The sequence below is a fragment of the Vicugna pacos genome, chromosome 15 (assembly GCF_048564905.1).
Source record: "Vicugna pacos chromosome 15, VicPac4, whole genome shotgun sequence".
In the NCBI taxonomy this organism is placed as follows: Eukaryota; Metazoa; Chordata; class Mammalia; order Artiodactyla; family Camelidae; genus Vicugna; species Vicugna pacos.
Window position 1 is genome coordinate 4,594,864 of NC_133001.1, and position 15,381 is coordinate 4,610,244.

The window sequence follows — 15,381 nt, forward strand, 5'->3', positions numbered from 1 at the left end:
TCTGCGGGCTTGGTACTTTCCTCCTTTTTCTTCCTCTTGTTTCTTCTCCATAAGCTCTTCATGCCTGTGCTCCAGGCTGGCCAGGTGCCCCCCCAGCCCCGCCTGTTGCCCTTCGAGGGCTGGAGGGGCTGTGGGAGCCCAAGCTCTCTGCCAGGGGCTGTTTCAGCTCGGGTGGCTCGATCCTGTGGGACTTCCTGTGATGATGGAATGTTCTCCGTAGAAAACACAGAGCCACGGGAGCCGCGGGAGCCGCGGGAGCCGCGGGAGCCACTGAGCATTGGAAATGTGGCTCGAGCGGTAGAGGGACTGAATTTTTTATTTTATTTAACTTTAATTAAAATTAATTTATATTTCAATAGCCACACATGGCTTGTGACCAGTACTTGAGATGGTGCTAGTCCAAAGGACAGAACTTTGCAGTCTGTCCATGCACCTGGCTCGTGGCAGGCTCTGGGCCTGGCTGGCTGTGAAATTTCTAGCACAGGCCTGAGCTGCCGCTCTCTGCCTTTACTTACCTGCCTGCGGCACCAGAAGACAGGTCCACACTTGCTGCTCATGTTTTTACACGCCTGCCATCCCACACCTCTGACCTCGGTGCTGAGCTCCCAAAAGCAAGCAGCTGTCCTGGGTGTCCTGGACGGCACTGGGCTGGAGCCTGGAAGAGCAGTCGCTTAGCAGTCAGGATGCCTGGCCCTTGAGGCGGTGTGTGCCTGGCGAGCGTCAGCTTCTCCAGCCGTGGAGTGGACATGGCACACCCCCCGGGGGAGCGCTGTGAACATACTCGCTGGCGCCTAACTGCCTCTTGCCCGGAGAGGTTCTAGGAGGGAGGTTAGTTTCCGCTGTGCGGAGTTCGCCAGGCGGGGCTGCTCTGGAGACACGTGCCTCCTCTTCTGTCCGTAGGAGGAAGTGCTCCGGAAGAGCTTCCAGGACCTGGCCACCGAAGTGGCTCCCCTGTACAAGCGGCTGGCCCCCCAGGCCTATCAGAACCAGGTACGGGGGCTGGGGCTGTCCTCTGGCCGCCGGGGAAGCGGGAGAGGAAGGCCCAGCCCGCGGGAGATCCCCCTTGTTCACACCAAGCAGACGCGTCCCGGACCTGTCTCCCCCTCCCCGGTCTCCGCCTCTCTCCTCCTGAGTACTCCTCCACCTCTTCTGGTCTGGTTTCTACTGGGGAGGCTCAGGTTTCTCTCACAGGTCACCCCCACCCCCCCAGAAGAGGTGAGGGGGACTTGAGGTAACTCAGAAGGAGGTCATCCCTACAGGGCTTCAGCCAGAAAACCTCCCTCCTGCAGCCCAAGTACAAGATGGCCGTGGTCTGTAACCTCCCTCGTCCCTCCCTCCCTCCAAGACCTCGCCTTCCCCATGCAGAATCGGGGCCACTCACCGCAGGTCACTCGAGCAGCTCTCCTTGGCCATCCACACAGGTGACCAATGAGGACATAGCGATCGACTGCCGCCTGGGGCTGAAGGAAGGGCGGCCCTTCTCGGGGGTCACGGCCTGCATGGACTTCTGTGCCCACGCCCACAAGGACCAGCATAACCTCTACAATGGGTGCACAGTGGTAAGGAAGTGCGTGACCTGTCACAGCCCCACCTGCGAGACGATCCTGGGTGGGCAGACAGGTGGGCTCAGGGTAGGGAGCTCTGGGAGGTGCCCTGCCAGCCTGCCACTCCTGCTCACGTCCCTGGGAAATGCGGGGACAAGGCTGGCATTGTTTCCGTGCTTAGGTAGATGCTGCGAACTGCAGCCTCCTGGGCACCCGGTGTCCCCCAGTTATCGAAGGTGTGGTTCCAGGTCTCTGTGAGCACTTGATTCATTCATTGAGCAGACGTTCACTGTGCCCCAGGTACTGCCCTAGATGCTGGGGAATAAAATGGACAGAGCGCTGCCCAAGTGTGTGAAGTGATGTCCAGCAGCTGGAAGGCCGTGGGGAGAGAGGGAGTGGGGCAAGGGGTGGAATGGCAGCAGGTGCTGTTTTTGGTCAGGTGGAAAGAGGCCTCTCTGAGGAGGGGCACCTGAGCAGAGATGCGAAAGTAAGTGGCTGAATATGTGAGCCGGAGAGCTCCAGGCAGAAGGACCAGCCAGGCAAAGGCTCAGAGAATGAGAGTAGAGGGGCAGCCGGGGGTGAGGTCGCAGGGAGCAGGGGAGGCCCTGAGTGGGATGGGAAGCCCTGGCGGGCTTTTCAGCTGGGAATGCTGAGATCTCATTTATAAAGTCAGAAGCCCTCTCTTGCTCCTGCAGGTGGAGAATAGACTATGTTGGGGGGTAGGGGTAAGTGAGGGAGGATCAGAGGAAGGAGGCCAGCTAGGAGGCTGGGACAGTAATCCTCACCAGAGGTGGCAGGGCTTTGACAGGAGTCAGGGTGGGGTGGGGAGTAATTGGACAGATTTTGGGTGATTTTGAAGGTAAAGCTGAGAGTATTTACTGATGGGCTGGACATAGGATGTGTGAGTTGCATGAGCAACTGGGCAGGTGTTGGTGTTATTTACTGAGATGTAGAACCACAGGAGAAGACCAGTTTTGGGGTGAAAAATCAAAAATTCTGTTTTGAAATGCCTCAGAGGACTACTTGCAGACGGAGCGGAGTGGAGGGTGCAGATGGAGAAGAGGGGAGGTTTGCGCTTGGGTGGGGCACCCTCGGGGGGCGATGTGGCTCTCTTCTCTGCATTTTAACTAGGTCCTAGGAGACAGGGCTCCCAGGGGCTGTGGACGAGGTCAGGGCACTGGCGTGTCCATCTGAGAGGGGCTCCCGGAGTCTGGGTGCAGCTTGTGTCCCCATGGGGTGGATGACCCAACCCTAGAACGTCATTTCTCCACCTTTTCTTCCTTCCCCGTGTCCAAGAGTGAGAAGCAAAGTGGGGCCGGCTTCTGTCCCCACTGTGTGGTGATGGCTTCTGGCTGAGATGTAGAGAAAGGGGGGCCCTCCAGAATTGGGAGAGAGCAGGAAGGAGGAAGGGGGCATTGGGAGATACGAGCACAGTGAGTTATTCGGATCCCAGAGCTTCTAGAGTTTAGAGTGAAAAAAAATCTTTTTTTTTCCAAAATGAATATTTTTTCTAGTTAAACAATTATTCATATTGTAAAAAAAATTTTAATATGAGGAAGTATAAATAAAGCAAAAAATTGCGTGAAATCTCATAGATAACTTGTGTTAGCATTGTGCTGACCATCCATCCAGACCCCTGAATGTACGAGTGTGGACACAGCTGTATACACAGAGGGTTCACGTCATGTGTACGTGCTGCTTCTTGCTCTCCGTAACTCAGGACAGCTTTCCGTGTCAGTGGATGTAGGTTTGCTTCCGCATGCTCTAAGGCTGTGAGTACAGCTCTGGCACCATTTACTGACCAGCCCCCCGTGGATGGACAATCAGTGCTTTCCCACTCCCCTCTATAAACCACAGGGAGGGCACCCTCGGCACAGCTGTGTGCAGCGGCCCCAGGGTGAGGACCTTTCCAGGCTTGGAGTGCCCATTTGGCAGCTCACTGGGCAGCAGTAGGTTTGGTCAGGAGGCAGAGAGGGGAGAGGGTGACCCAGAGCTTTACTGGGGTTTCTGGGAGAGGAGTGGGCAAGGCAGGGAGATGAAGCTAAGCGGTTTAGGTCTGGAGAGTCTGAGGAGTTTCTGCAGGCTCTGGGCTGTGGGAGTGGTCCCTGGTTGTCTCTACCTGGCCCTGGGTGATTTAGGGCAGGGAGAACATTTGCCTGGGATGTGAGGGTTTGATAAAGGAGACACTTAGGGGCGGGAGCCCTGGGTTGGTTGGCTTGCGTATCAGAGGTGCAGTGGCAGAGGGCCCCTTGCCATCTTTAGGAATTAGCTTGGCCTTAGAGGAGGGACAGTGCCTCCAGGGTCAAGGCCCCAAATGCCAGAACATCAAGAGTACAGAGACTAAGCAGCAGGTTCATACTGTGCAGCCCAGGGGGCTGTATTCAATGCCTTATAGTAACTTACGGTGAAAAAGAATATGAAAATGAATATATGTATGTTCCTGTGTGACTGAGGCACTGTGCTGTACACCAGAAATTGACACAACATTGTAAACTGACTACACTTCAATAAAAATAGAAAACAAAACAAAACAAAAAAACAAGAAGAGAGCTCGGTCTGACACCCAGTATTTAGGAAGGACATAATCTCAGGACACAGGGTGATTCTCAGGAGTGGCCGTTGGGCAGCTTTACAGTGGCTGTTGCTTGGAGAGGGCAGCCCTCGTAGGGAAAACGGGGGTGGTCATAACAGTGCCCCACTGGGTTGCCGTTAGGAATAAAAGAGTCATTACCGTGTCTGGCTCATAGTTATCATTCAGTAAACTTTAGTGATTATTAAAAAAAAAAAAAGAATACAGAAAATAAAACAAAGTCAATACAAGAGTAAAAAATTAACTTGAGAAAAAAAATCAAACCTTATTAGTAATCAGAGAAACATACCAACAATGAGATACGTTTTGATAATGAGCAAAAAGTTTTAAAGAAATTAATGGCAAGAGTATCAGCAAAAGTATAAGAAAATTAAGCTCATACTGCCCGTGTGAGTGAGACACTGATGATAATCATTTTGGAGGGCAGTTTGGCAACAAGTGACAATTCTGCCTCACAGCATTTATTCTGAGGCATTAAGTACCTTAGAAAATTCAGCTAAAAGGATGAAAGTATTATTTATGATAGGGGAGAACTGGAAACAGGTTTAAATGGTAGTGAGGAATCCGTTAAATAAGCCAACACGTTGACATAATAGAATATTACTGTGTAGTTCTTAAACCATATTGGGGAAGAATATTTAACGTGTATGAAAACATGTTAAGAAAAACTGTGAAAACTGTGTTAAGAAAAATCAAAGTTATTCTAAAACTGTATGCATAATATATATGATCCTATTTAGTTACCAAGAGGTGAGCGTGTCTGTGTGGATACATGTGTATGACCACCTGCTTACAGTGGTTATTTCAGGTTGGTGCGATAATGGAGGTAATTTTTATGCCCTTTGTGCTGGCCTACATTTTCTGCAACCAGCACATATAGTTTTCAATTTTAAGAGCTAAAGGAGGTCGAATGTGGAGGGCAAGGAGGATAATGGTGTGAGCTCGGGACTAGGAGATGGCGTGTAGTGGCAGTGATGGCCGTGGGGGCAGAGCACATCTCCCAGTCCTGACCTGGCCCCTTTCCAGCCACTTGACCCTGGGCCAGTCATCTCATCCCCTCTCTGCCTTATTAGGTTCACATGAGACAAAGTGCTGTGAAAGCTGTAGAGCAGACTCTGAATGTGGGTGATACTGTCACTGCCTGCTTCCAGACACATGTGCTCTTTAGACACTCTGGAAAGTGATGGTGGCTCGCTGGGGTTGCGACTGTGTGGGGAAGGGGGCGGTCTCGGATGCAGGATGCTCAGCCACTCCCTCCCAGCGCCGGGCTCCCCCAACCCCGCGCGCCCTCCCTCCCTCTCTGCTTGGGGCAGGTCTGCACCCTGACCAAGGAAGACAATCGCTGCGTGGGCAGGATTCCCGAGGACGAGCAGCTGCACGTGCTCCCGCTGTACAAGATGGCCAACACGGACGAGTTTGGCAGTGAGGAGAACCAGAACGCCAAGGTGGGCAGCGGGGCCATCCAGGTGCTCACCGCCTTCCCCCGCGAGGTCCGGCGTCTGCCTGAGCCCGCCAAGTCGTGCCGCCAGCGGCAGCTGGAAGCCAGGAGGGCAGCGGCCGAGAAGAAGAAGATTCAGAAGGAGAAGCTGAGCACCCCTGAGAAGATCAAGCAGGAGGCCCTGGAGCTGGCCGGCATCTCCACTGACCCAGGTGTGTGGGGAGAGGCTGCCCGGCAGGGGTGGCGCCCACGCTGTGGAGAGGGGACACCCTCGATGGTTCCCTCACTGCCCTTCTTCCTGCCTTGAGACAGAATTCCAGACAGGAAAGTACTGGGGTCTCTCCCAGCCACCTGGACCATCCCATTACCTTAATTTTGTTAGTCAGCATGACGTCCACAGAAGGGCCGGGACACCAGACCTGACAGGGAGCTGGGTGTCCCCTGAGGGCTGCGGGGAGTCCGCAGGGGGCTGCGGTGAGGCCGGGTGGAGCTGGCCAGGGTCGGAGGAGGAGGAGGAGCGACACTCGCAGGGCTTGGGTGGGCCGGGGCCTGTGCCGAGTGGCACGGGAGGGGGTCCAGCCCGGCCTGTCCGGCCTGCCCCGCAGCGGAAGCCCCTCGGGGGAGGAGAGGGCTTCCCTCCCCGCCCCTCCTCCAGGGCCTGGGCTGTGGTTCTCCGTTCTCCTTCTCTGTCTTGCCTCCTGTCTTCCTCAGGCCTGTCTCTAAAGGGCGGGTTGTCCCAGCCAAGCCTGAGGCCCTCCCTCAAGATGGAGCCGCAGAACCACTTCAGCTCCTTCAAGTACGGCAGCAACGCGGTGGTGGAGAGCTACTCGGTGCTGGGCAACTGCCGGCCCTCTGACCCCTACAGCGTGAGCAGCGTGTACTCCTACCACTCCTACTATGCACAGCCCGGCCTGGCCTCCGTCAACGGCTTCCACTCCAAGTACGCTCTTCCCTCCTTCAGCTACTACGGCTTTCCCTCCAGCAACCCCGTCTTCCCCTCTCAGTTCCTGGGTTCTGGTGCCTGGGGGCACAGTGGCAGCAGTGGCAGTTTTGAGAAGAAGCCAGACCTCCACGCTCTGCACAGCAGCCTGAGCCCGGCCTACGGTGGTGCTGAGTTTGCCGAGCTGCCCGGCCAGGCTGTTCCCACAGACACGCACCACCCCACTCCTCACCACCAGCAGCCTGCTTACCCAGGCCCCAAGGAGTACCTGCTTCCCAAGGCCCCCCAGATCCACCCAGTGTCCAGGGACCCCTCTCCCTTTGCACAGAGCTCCAGTTGCTACAACAGATCCATCAAGCAAGAGCCGATAGATCCACTGGTCCAGACCGAATCTGTACCCAGGGAGCCTGGTAAGATGGGCAGAACGCCTTTGCCCGAGGCGTCTCAGAATGGGGGACCCAGCCACCTATGGGGACAGTACTCAGGAGGCCCAAGCATATCCCCCAAGAGGACTAACAGTGTGGGTGGCAGCTGGGGCATGTTCCCTTCTGCAGAGAGCCCTGCCATTGTCCCAGATAAGCTCGGTTCTTTCGGGGCTGGCTGCCTGCCCCCTTCCCACTTCCCGGACGGCCAGCATCAGTGGGCGTTGCTCCCTGGCGAGGGACAGCAGCCAGCTCCCCAGCCTGGAGGACGGCTGCGAGGCAAACCGTGGAGCCCCTGCAAGTTTGGGAACAACACCTCGGCCTTGGCTGGGCCCGGCCTGACTGAGAAGCCGTGGGGGCTAGGGGCAGGGGAGTTCAACTCTGCCCTGAAAGGTGGTCCTAGCTTCCAAGACAAGTTGTGGAGCCCCCTGAAAGGGGAGGAGGGGAGGATTCCAACCCCGGGGGCGAGCCAGCTGGACAAAGCCTGGCAGTCCTTCGGCATGCCCCTGGGCTCCAGCGAGAAGCTGTTTGGGGCCCTGAAGTCCGAGGAGAAGCTGTGGGATCCCTTCAGCCTGGAGGAAGGGGAGGCCGAGGGGCCCCCCAACAAGGGGGCGGTGAAGGAGGAGAAGGGCGGCGGGGGTGCCGAGCAGGAGGAGGAGGAGCTGTGGTCAGACAGCGAGCACAACTTCCTGGACGAGAACATCGGCGGCGTGGCCGTGGCCCCCGCCCACGGCTCCATCCTCATCGAGTGTGCCCGGCGGGAGCTGCACGCCACCACGCCCCTCAAGAAGCCCAACCGCTGCCACCCCACCCGCATCTCGCTGGTCTTCTACCAGCACAAGAACCTCAACCAGCCCAACCACGGGCTGGCCCTCTGGGAGGCCAAGATGAAGCAGCTGGCCGAGAGGGCGCGGGCGCGGCAGGAGGAGGCCGCCCGGCTGGGCCTGGGCCAGCAGGAGGCCAAGCTCTACGGGAAGAAGCGCAAGTGGGGGGGCGTGCTGGTCGGCGAGCCCCAGCAGAAGGAGAAGAAGGGGATCGTCCCCACGCGGCAGGCGCTGGCTGTGCCCACGGACTCAGCCGTCACCGTGTCCTCCTATGCCTACACGAAGGTCACCGGCCCCTACAGCCGCTGGATCTAGGCGCCAGGGTGCCGGGGAGCCAGTGTACCTCAGCGTCGGGCCCGGCCCGAGCTGCCTCTGTGGTGCTTTTGCCCTCACACCTGGGGGCGGGTTGGGGGTGCAGAAGTCTTTTTATCTATATATACATATATAGATACGCATATATATGTATTTATGGTCCAAACCTCAGAACTGACCCGCCCCCCCCTTCCCCAGCACTTTGAAGAAGAAACTACGGCTGTCGGGTGATTTTTCGTGATCTTAATATTTATATCTCCACGTTGGTTTTTTTCCCCCTTGTTTGGGGGGGCCTTTATTTTCTCTTGTTTTTAAAACTCTATCCTTGTATATCACAATAATGGAAAGAAAGTTTATAGTGTCCTTTCACAAAGGAGTAGTTTTAAATTCCATTTAAAATGTGTATTTATTGGATTTTTTTAAAGTGACAATTGTAATGGTAAAGGATCGGCAGGAAAGGCCAGAAGCACTCACCCTGCCCAGGTGTGCTGGGCCGGTGTGCCTGGCCCTCTTGGGAGCTGACGAGGTTCGTCTCAGCCATCTGCCCCTCATGAGCCAAGTGCAGGTTGTAGCCACCCACTGCATCCCTCCTGACAGACATGCCTTCCCTTCAGGGGAGGGCACCCTCAGGACAGCTTCTGTCCTCTCCGGTAGGATGGGAGAATCTGTAGAAAAACATCTGGGGTCCCTTTTCCAGTCACCGGCTCGGAGTCGGGGATGGAGGGGGCAGGTGCACCCCAGGCCAGGCACCTGAGATGCCGGCATAGATTTCCCCAGAAACCAGGTTGGAAGTAGACAGCTTCAAGCTTGCTAGTCTCCACACTGAATCCTCTCTGTCCCTTGTCTATCCAGTCACGTGGTATCACAGTCCCCTTAGCAGCACCTTGGGACGGAGCTGGAATCGAGAGGTTCTCCAGAGCCTTTCCCACCGAGCTGACCAGCCAATGAATGCTGGCTGGAGGAATTTGTCTTAGTGGCAGGTTTAAAAAAAAAAAAAGCCCCAAAGTCTATGCTGATCCAGAAAAGGGCTACTGTATCTAAAAACAAGAAGTCGAACCCAAGCTGTGAAAAGCCGGCGGTGCTGTGCGCAGCACTGCGCGGAGCCTGGTGCTGCAGTGCTGTGCAGGGACCCCTGTTGCGGGCAGGCCGCCCGCCGGGAGCCCCGCGCGCCATTGTGACAGCAGCTAATGCATCTCCTGACCCCTGGATTTTACATTGGACAATGGTGCATGCCTCACCCCCGAGCCCACGCCCTCCATGCTGTCATCTGGGGCGTGGGCCTACACTTAACAATTTTAAAGTGCAAGAGTCAAACATTTTTCAGCAGGTAGCTATGATTTTCCTCCCTGATTGGTGCCATTTCTCTATTTGGTCGTTTCCTCCTTCCCTTCCTCCCCTCTCCACCCACCTTATCACGCCCGCTCTAAAATTCTGGTGCATTCGTTCAGTTCTTTGAAATGAGAATGTGGTGCTTAATTTTTTCGACATTGTCAAGAGAGGTTGGGCCTGACGGGTGGAAGAAACATTCGTCGACAGCGCATCAAAACTTCATGGAGTGTTGTTTTTCCTGTGGTATTATTAGCAGAAATTATACCGAGAAATTATACCCATGCGGATGCGTGTGGTGAACGGGAGGCTTCGTAAGGACACAGAGGGGAATATGGCCACACAGTGAGTGACAGCCAAGCCCTGAGAGAAACAGCAGATACTTATTGAGCAGTTTTGTTCAGATGTGGGTCTTCATAAAATGAGCTTAACAATCAGATGACGATGCTAAAGGCAAGTTCCTGAGCTTCCAGGTGCCTTGTGTAAGAGCTGAGAACCGCCCCGCTGGGTGTTCACTGTCCCTGTCCCAGAAGCACTGCGGAGAGTCGCTGTGAGACGTCCTGAGCATTTATGTGGTCTGGTTTTAACTGTAAATAGTGAAAAAAAATTTTTTTTAAAGCACTTTTGCCTAGATTTAAACAGCAACTTGAAAAAAAAAAAGTATGTTTTAACATGTAATTGTGGGAGAAATTGTAAATAGTAGCTGAATATTTAATGTGCTTTGTCTATCCTTCACTTTTACCATATTCTGTAAAGTTGCATTTATTTTACAGGACAAAAATGAAATATTATTGCTTTTAAAATAAATACCCAAGAGCTTATCAGGATTTCGAATTATTCAGAACTCAGATTTATAGGAAAACCTCTGACCTGCAGTTTGACAAGCTAAAGGAAGCAGAGTCTTTAATAAGCATGCTGATTTTCTAGTTTTGAGGAAAAGTTGGGTCCTTTAAATGCTATTTTGTTTATCACATCAGTACTTTTATGCAGGTCTCATTTGACTCTGTGCTTAGGTAGATGCGGGGGTGCCTTGAAAACTTCATTTTGAATTTTCTTAAGCAAGAAATACAATATTTTGCAAAACATTTAGAGAATGTGACCGTCTTGTGTGACCCGGGAAAGCCCCAGGTTGGCTGTTGGTTTGGAAGGTCCCGAGTGTAACCCAGGTGATTCTGATACTTGGCGTGTGACTCTCCCTGCTGTGTGTTCAATAGACTCTTCCCCTCCTCACCCTTTGGTAGCAAAGCCATTAGATGAAAGGAGAAACCGATGCAAGCTAAAAGCATATGATGTCTGTCCCCTCAGCCCAGACAGCCTTCGGTTCATAAATTTCTAGATTAGCAACGGGCTGCTGAGAAGTGAGTCAAGAGGCAGTCTCCATTGGACGTCCCCGTTCCCTTCCGAGCGCTGTTTCAGAAATTAGGTGGTGCTGTTCCCATGCTAGACCCCATGCTGACTTTCACACACTACACGTATAACCTACCTCAAATCTCAGTTGTTAAAATTAGCATGCTTTAGACGTATGTTTAAAAAGTAACTATGCACAGCTCTTTATTCCCCTGCCCTTGCTGCTGAAGGTTTCTTAAAAGAGAAAAGTCAAATTTTTATTTTTTACTGGCACTATCATTTTTTAAGTCCTAAAGATGATTAACAGACATTTTTATCATGAGAAGAAAAATAAAGCCATTGCAACTAAAGAACCTAACAGCATGACCAAGTTTTAAGAAGAATATTATAGCAACGGAAATGATGGAGTCTTACAGTCATCTCCCCAGTGTGCCCTGTCCGCAGACGCCATCCACATGCAGTGCAGACATTCGGTTCTTCTGTTTCGTTTTGTTTTCCCTGCCTTTTGCGTGTAAGAAAAGTGCTTGCAGAGTTCTGTGCTAAGAGGTTTTTAAAGTAAAAATCACCTTGCGGCAGGTTCTCACAAAATAACTGGTGCTAGCTCAAGAAACCGTTATCCAGCCATCAGAAATCTCGACTAAAGGTGTCCCGTGGATTTTGAGGTGTTGTTGTTGCTGTTTGGTGTGTTTTTTGGCAGGGCCTAGGTCTCCCACACGCTGGCCTGGTGGGTGCCGCTTTGCCTCCTCACTGAGATGACAGGCGTGCACGGGAGGGGAAAATACCCCCTTCCTCCCAGCCTTTCCACCAGCCTCTTTTGGAAACAGTTGCTTGCAGAGCAAGGGATTCTTAAAGTGCTAAAGCCAGGAAGGAAGTAGCAGATCTTAGTTGCTTCGTACCAAACAGCAGTGGGTGTGCGAGGACCAGTGGCAAGGAGCAGATGGTGACCTGATTGCCCTGAGAGAACCCAGCCAGGCTCTGGGAGGGTGACCGCCACCAGATCTCACAGCAAGGCAGTGCTGGGGAAAGGGAAGATGACAGCCCGACGTGCCTCAACCAGTTGCTCTCCTTTTGTTACTGAAGTGTGCTTTAGGGACTAGGAAGCATTTTTATGAATTGAAATAGTCTAAATAAAATGGTGCTACGGTGTTTTAAAGTGACTGTCCCTGATCCTGTCCTGCTGAGGTGCTATAAAGGTTCTGAAACCACAACCAACCAAAAACAAGGTGGGCTCCAGTCTCTCTCGGCTTCCCCCCCCCTTTGGTGCTGTCTCCTTAGACCTCTGTTTACCGTGCTTGAGCCTGCTCTGAGCAGTTCTTCTGTTTTATTGTTCTTCCCTTGCTGGCCAAACAGAAAGGCAATTCTCAAAGACAGCCGGCCTCCTTACTGTGACGGGAGTGGGCCTGCCTGGCTTGGAGGTGGCAGTGCTCTGGGGTCACATCTGTCCTCTCGGGCCTCATGAGAAAAGAAGGGCGAAGGGTTTTTTTTTTTTTTTTTTTTTTTGAGGAAGAAGAGTAGGGTACTCCAGTCTCTTCTAACGTGGCAGGCAGTCTCATAGCCAACACACATGTTCCTCCTGAATCCAGGGTGCCAAGTAGCTGCCTCTGAGGGTTCCAAAGGTGCTCTGCATGCCACATGGACCAGATGGACCTCCTTCCTCACCTGACACTGGCCAGGACCATGGTGCGCCTCGCAGCCTTTGCCCCAGCACTGCTTCTGCCTCCCGTTGGTGACCCCTCACGTTCAGACTAAAGGAAGAGGCTTTCTTTGCTCAACTCTGTGCCACCGAGGCTGTTTTTAGTTGGTGCTACTCTAAATTTCTTCTTGGATCCACAAAAGTTGATGTTTTAAAAACTCAACAGGAAGCTCCATTTTGTGTGTCATCCACTGTCACAGTACTTTTTTTTAAATACCTCAAAAACAGGACATTGTGACAACTTTGGTAAAGTAGATTCCACGAGGGTCTGATACCTTCAGGTTGTCCATTTGCTGACGTACTTGCCCTTGAAGAATCTGGGCTCATTTTATTTTTCATCCTTTAGTTAAAACGGCAAGACGCCTAAAGGAAGGACTGTGGTTGACTTTATTTCGTTTTCTTTTTAAGTTTCGCTTGTCGAATAAAATGTGAATTTCCTATGCCCATCTCATTGAGCTTTTTCAGTCTTTGTGCTGTCATTTGAAATGACTCCCTCAAAACCTAGTTTTATTAACCAGCTGCCTCTGCTGTAGTGCATGGCCAGCTTCAACATACCCTGGACCAAAATGAACATTGTTTTTGGAGGTGCGTACCCCCAGCATAGGCTATCCGGTCTCCCACCGTGCGTGCGTAGGGAGTGTTTCCCACGTGTCGGCGTCTCAGCGCTCCCAGCCCTTCCTCCCGCAGAGCTGCCCTCAAGAGCGGAGCCGTAGGCTTCTTCCCTGAGCAGAGACTGCAGCACAGAAATGCAAGGTCTAAAGTTGCTTTTTTGCCTGAGAATCAGTGAGTGATTTGGCCTACTTCCTCGTTTGCTTCTATTCTGATATCAGGGATGCTTTTTGTAGTGGTATTGTTTGCTCTCGTTTCTCGTTTTGACTACCTGTCATTCAGGGATATCTCATCATCATTCATTCACATGAGAGTTTAAATACTATTTGGCTCATTTGAACATCCAAATTTTCTTGGTTCCAGTACTTGTTTTTTTCTTTTGAGGGGAAAAAGGAGGAGAAAAAACAGGAGTGGTGTAGTTTCTTTTTCACATATTCTAATTGAAAAAAAGAAACAAGGGCAGGTCATATTGTGGCATATTAATGCATTAGACTTAATCTAGAACCCCTGTAGCTTTTTGATGTGTTTTATTTCTTCTCTCTTTGAATTCCTGTTTGGTTACTTGGCTTCCAATGGAGGTGAACTTAACAACCATACTTGAATATTCCGTCTTGACTTTGTAACTGTGGCTACTTGAAATGAAGTTTATCTGGGGTTGATGGATGAATGGTAGATTTTTGCAATGTCTCAAGGCAATAGGATGTGTATTATTAAACTGTAGATATTCTTAGTACAGTAAATTTATGCTGATAATTTTATTTTGTATAATTTTTACTTTTTTGTTAATATTTTTTCCTCCCACTTTATTGGTTTGCCTCCCGAGCTACCCTCCTTACCCTCCCTTCTCCCCCAGTGTTTCAGCAGATTTAATTTAGGGTGCCTAGGAATTGCAAGTATGTATCCTTTTTTGATTTGTATTTTATTATAATTTACACAAACAACTGGGTTTGTGAACTGTATTACTCCTGGTATCTTTAAAATATTGTGGGTGTTTTAATAAATTTTATATTTATTTTTTGCACTCAAATCCAGTGTGGCTTCTTTCCCCTCCCCCACCGCTTCAACCAGTCCCAGACTGTGGTGTTTAGGGTTCCCTATGATCCCACCCTCCCCCTGTAAACTGTAGGCGCACAAACAAAGCTTCACTAATAGCAGTGATAGAGCCTGTCCTTGCCCCTTCCATCTCCCGAAGAAAGCAATGTACAGAGGCTGCCGGCTGTTAGAAAAGCTGGCTCTAAAGGGGAAGGTGGCCTTTCACTCACCTGTGTTTCTCCTTTGATTTATTTCCCCCCTTTTATCTTTTTTCCCCCTTTTCATTCAATTTGGAGACTCCCTCACCCCCATTAAAATTGTCCACTTCTGATGTTACACTTGCCGAAGGATTGCTGAACCCCACTCCGTGCTGATGGCCAGAACGCCGCATCCAGTGGGGAGGGCCAAACGGGGGCCCCGGAGGACGCTGCCCCTAAGGCCCGTGCCCCAGGCTACCTCATCTGATCCAGCCTGCCAGTTCTGGTGGTGGCCAGTCTTGGAAAGGGAACTAGAAATTGAGGAAAGGAAAAAAGAGAAGGGTAAATAGGAAAACCCGCCCCTCCTGCTGGAAGCATCTGTCTGAAACGGATGCAGAACCACCCCCGCCGTCCACAAAGACCAGCATTCCCTCCCGTGGACGCCAACACGCCGTGACTGGGCCACTAGGCAGCAGGGCGCCTCTCTGAGGACAGCCGAGTGAAGACCCCGCGATCCCAGCGGGGCGCCGGGTGCCAGGCGTGGCGCTTTGCAGCTCAGCTTTGTTTCACTTGCAAGGGAACCCTCTGGAAGTGCCCGGGCGCACACGGCTATGGGGGGGGGGGGGGCTCAGGTGTGCGCGCCCGTGTTTACTGAAGGGCAGTCACACTGGGTCTCGTAACCTGCCGCTTCCCACGTGACATCTTCCGGTAGGAAGAGGCCCAGCGGGCCCTCTCCCAGCCCCTGTCGTGCAGCCACATTTCCGGGGCCCGAGGGGAGGCCTGGGAGGCTCACTGCTGGGTAACTATAAGCATGCTCTCATCTCTTCTTACACAAATGCCGCGTTAAATACAGAAAAATTAGAAGACAGTGTTAAAAAAAATTATTTGAAATCCCACCACAAGAGAACCACATACTGGTCACAAACATTTTCTAAGTATTTAAATATGACCATATTGTGTGGAATAATACAATAAAACTAAATAAATAACTAAATAAGCTAAATAAAACTAAACTAAAAAAACCTAAAAATTAAATTAATGGAATAATACAATAAAACTGTGTTATAATCTTTTTTCACTTAACATATCTTCAGCTATCAGTAATAC

At 51.8% G+C, this 15,381-nt stretch overlaps 1 protein-coding gene across 8 annotated transcripts in view; it reads left to right on the top strand.

Moving 5' to 3' along the window:
• LOC140685374 (methylcytosine dioxygenase TET3) overlaps window positions 1-14,066 on the top strand; it is a 101,221-nt gene extending 87,155 nt beyond the window's left edge. For all 8 annotated transcript variants that reach the window (XM_072937515.1, XM_072937516.1, XM_072937517.1 and 5 more), the window contains 4 exons: window positions 901-990; window positions 1,422-1,559; window positions 5,448-5,784; window positions 6,284-14,066. In XM_072937515.1, the coding sequence (XP_072793616.1) occupies window positions 901-990; window positions 1,422-1,559; window positions 5,448-5,784; window positions 6,284-8,073 (2,355 nt within the window). In that variant the 3' untranslated portion in view covers window positions 8,074-14,066. The remainder of the gene's footprint in view (window positions 1-900; window positions 991-1,421; window positions 1,560-5,447; window positions 5,785-6,283) is intronic.
• Window positions 14,067-15,381: the final 1,315 nt, after the last annotated feature.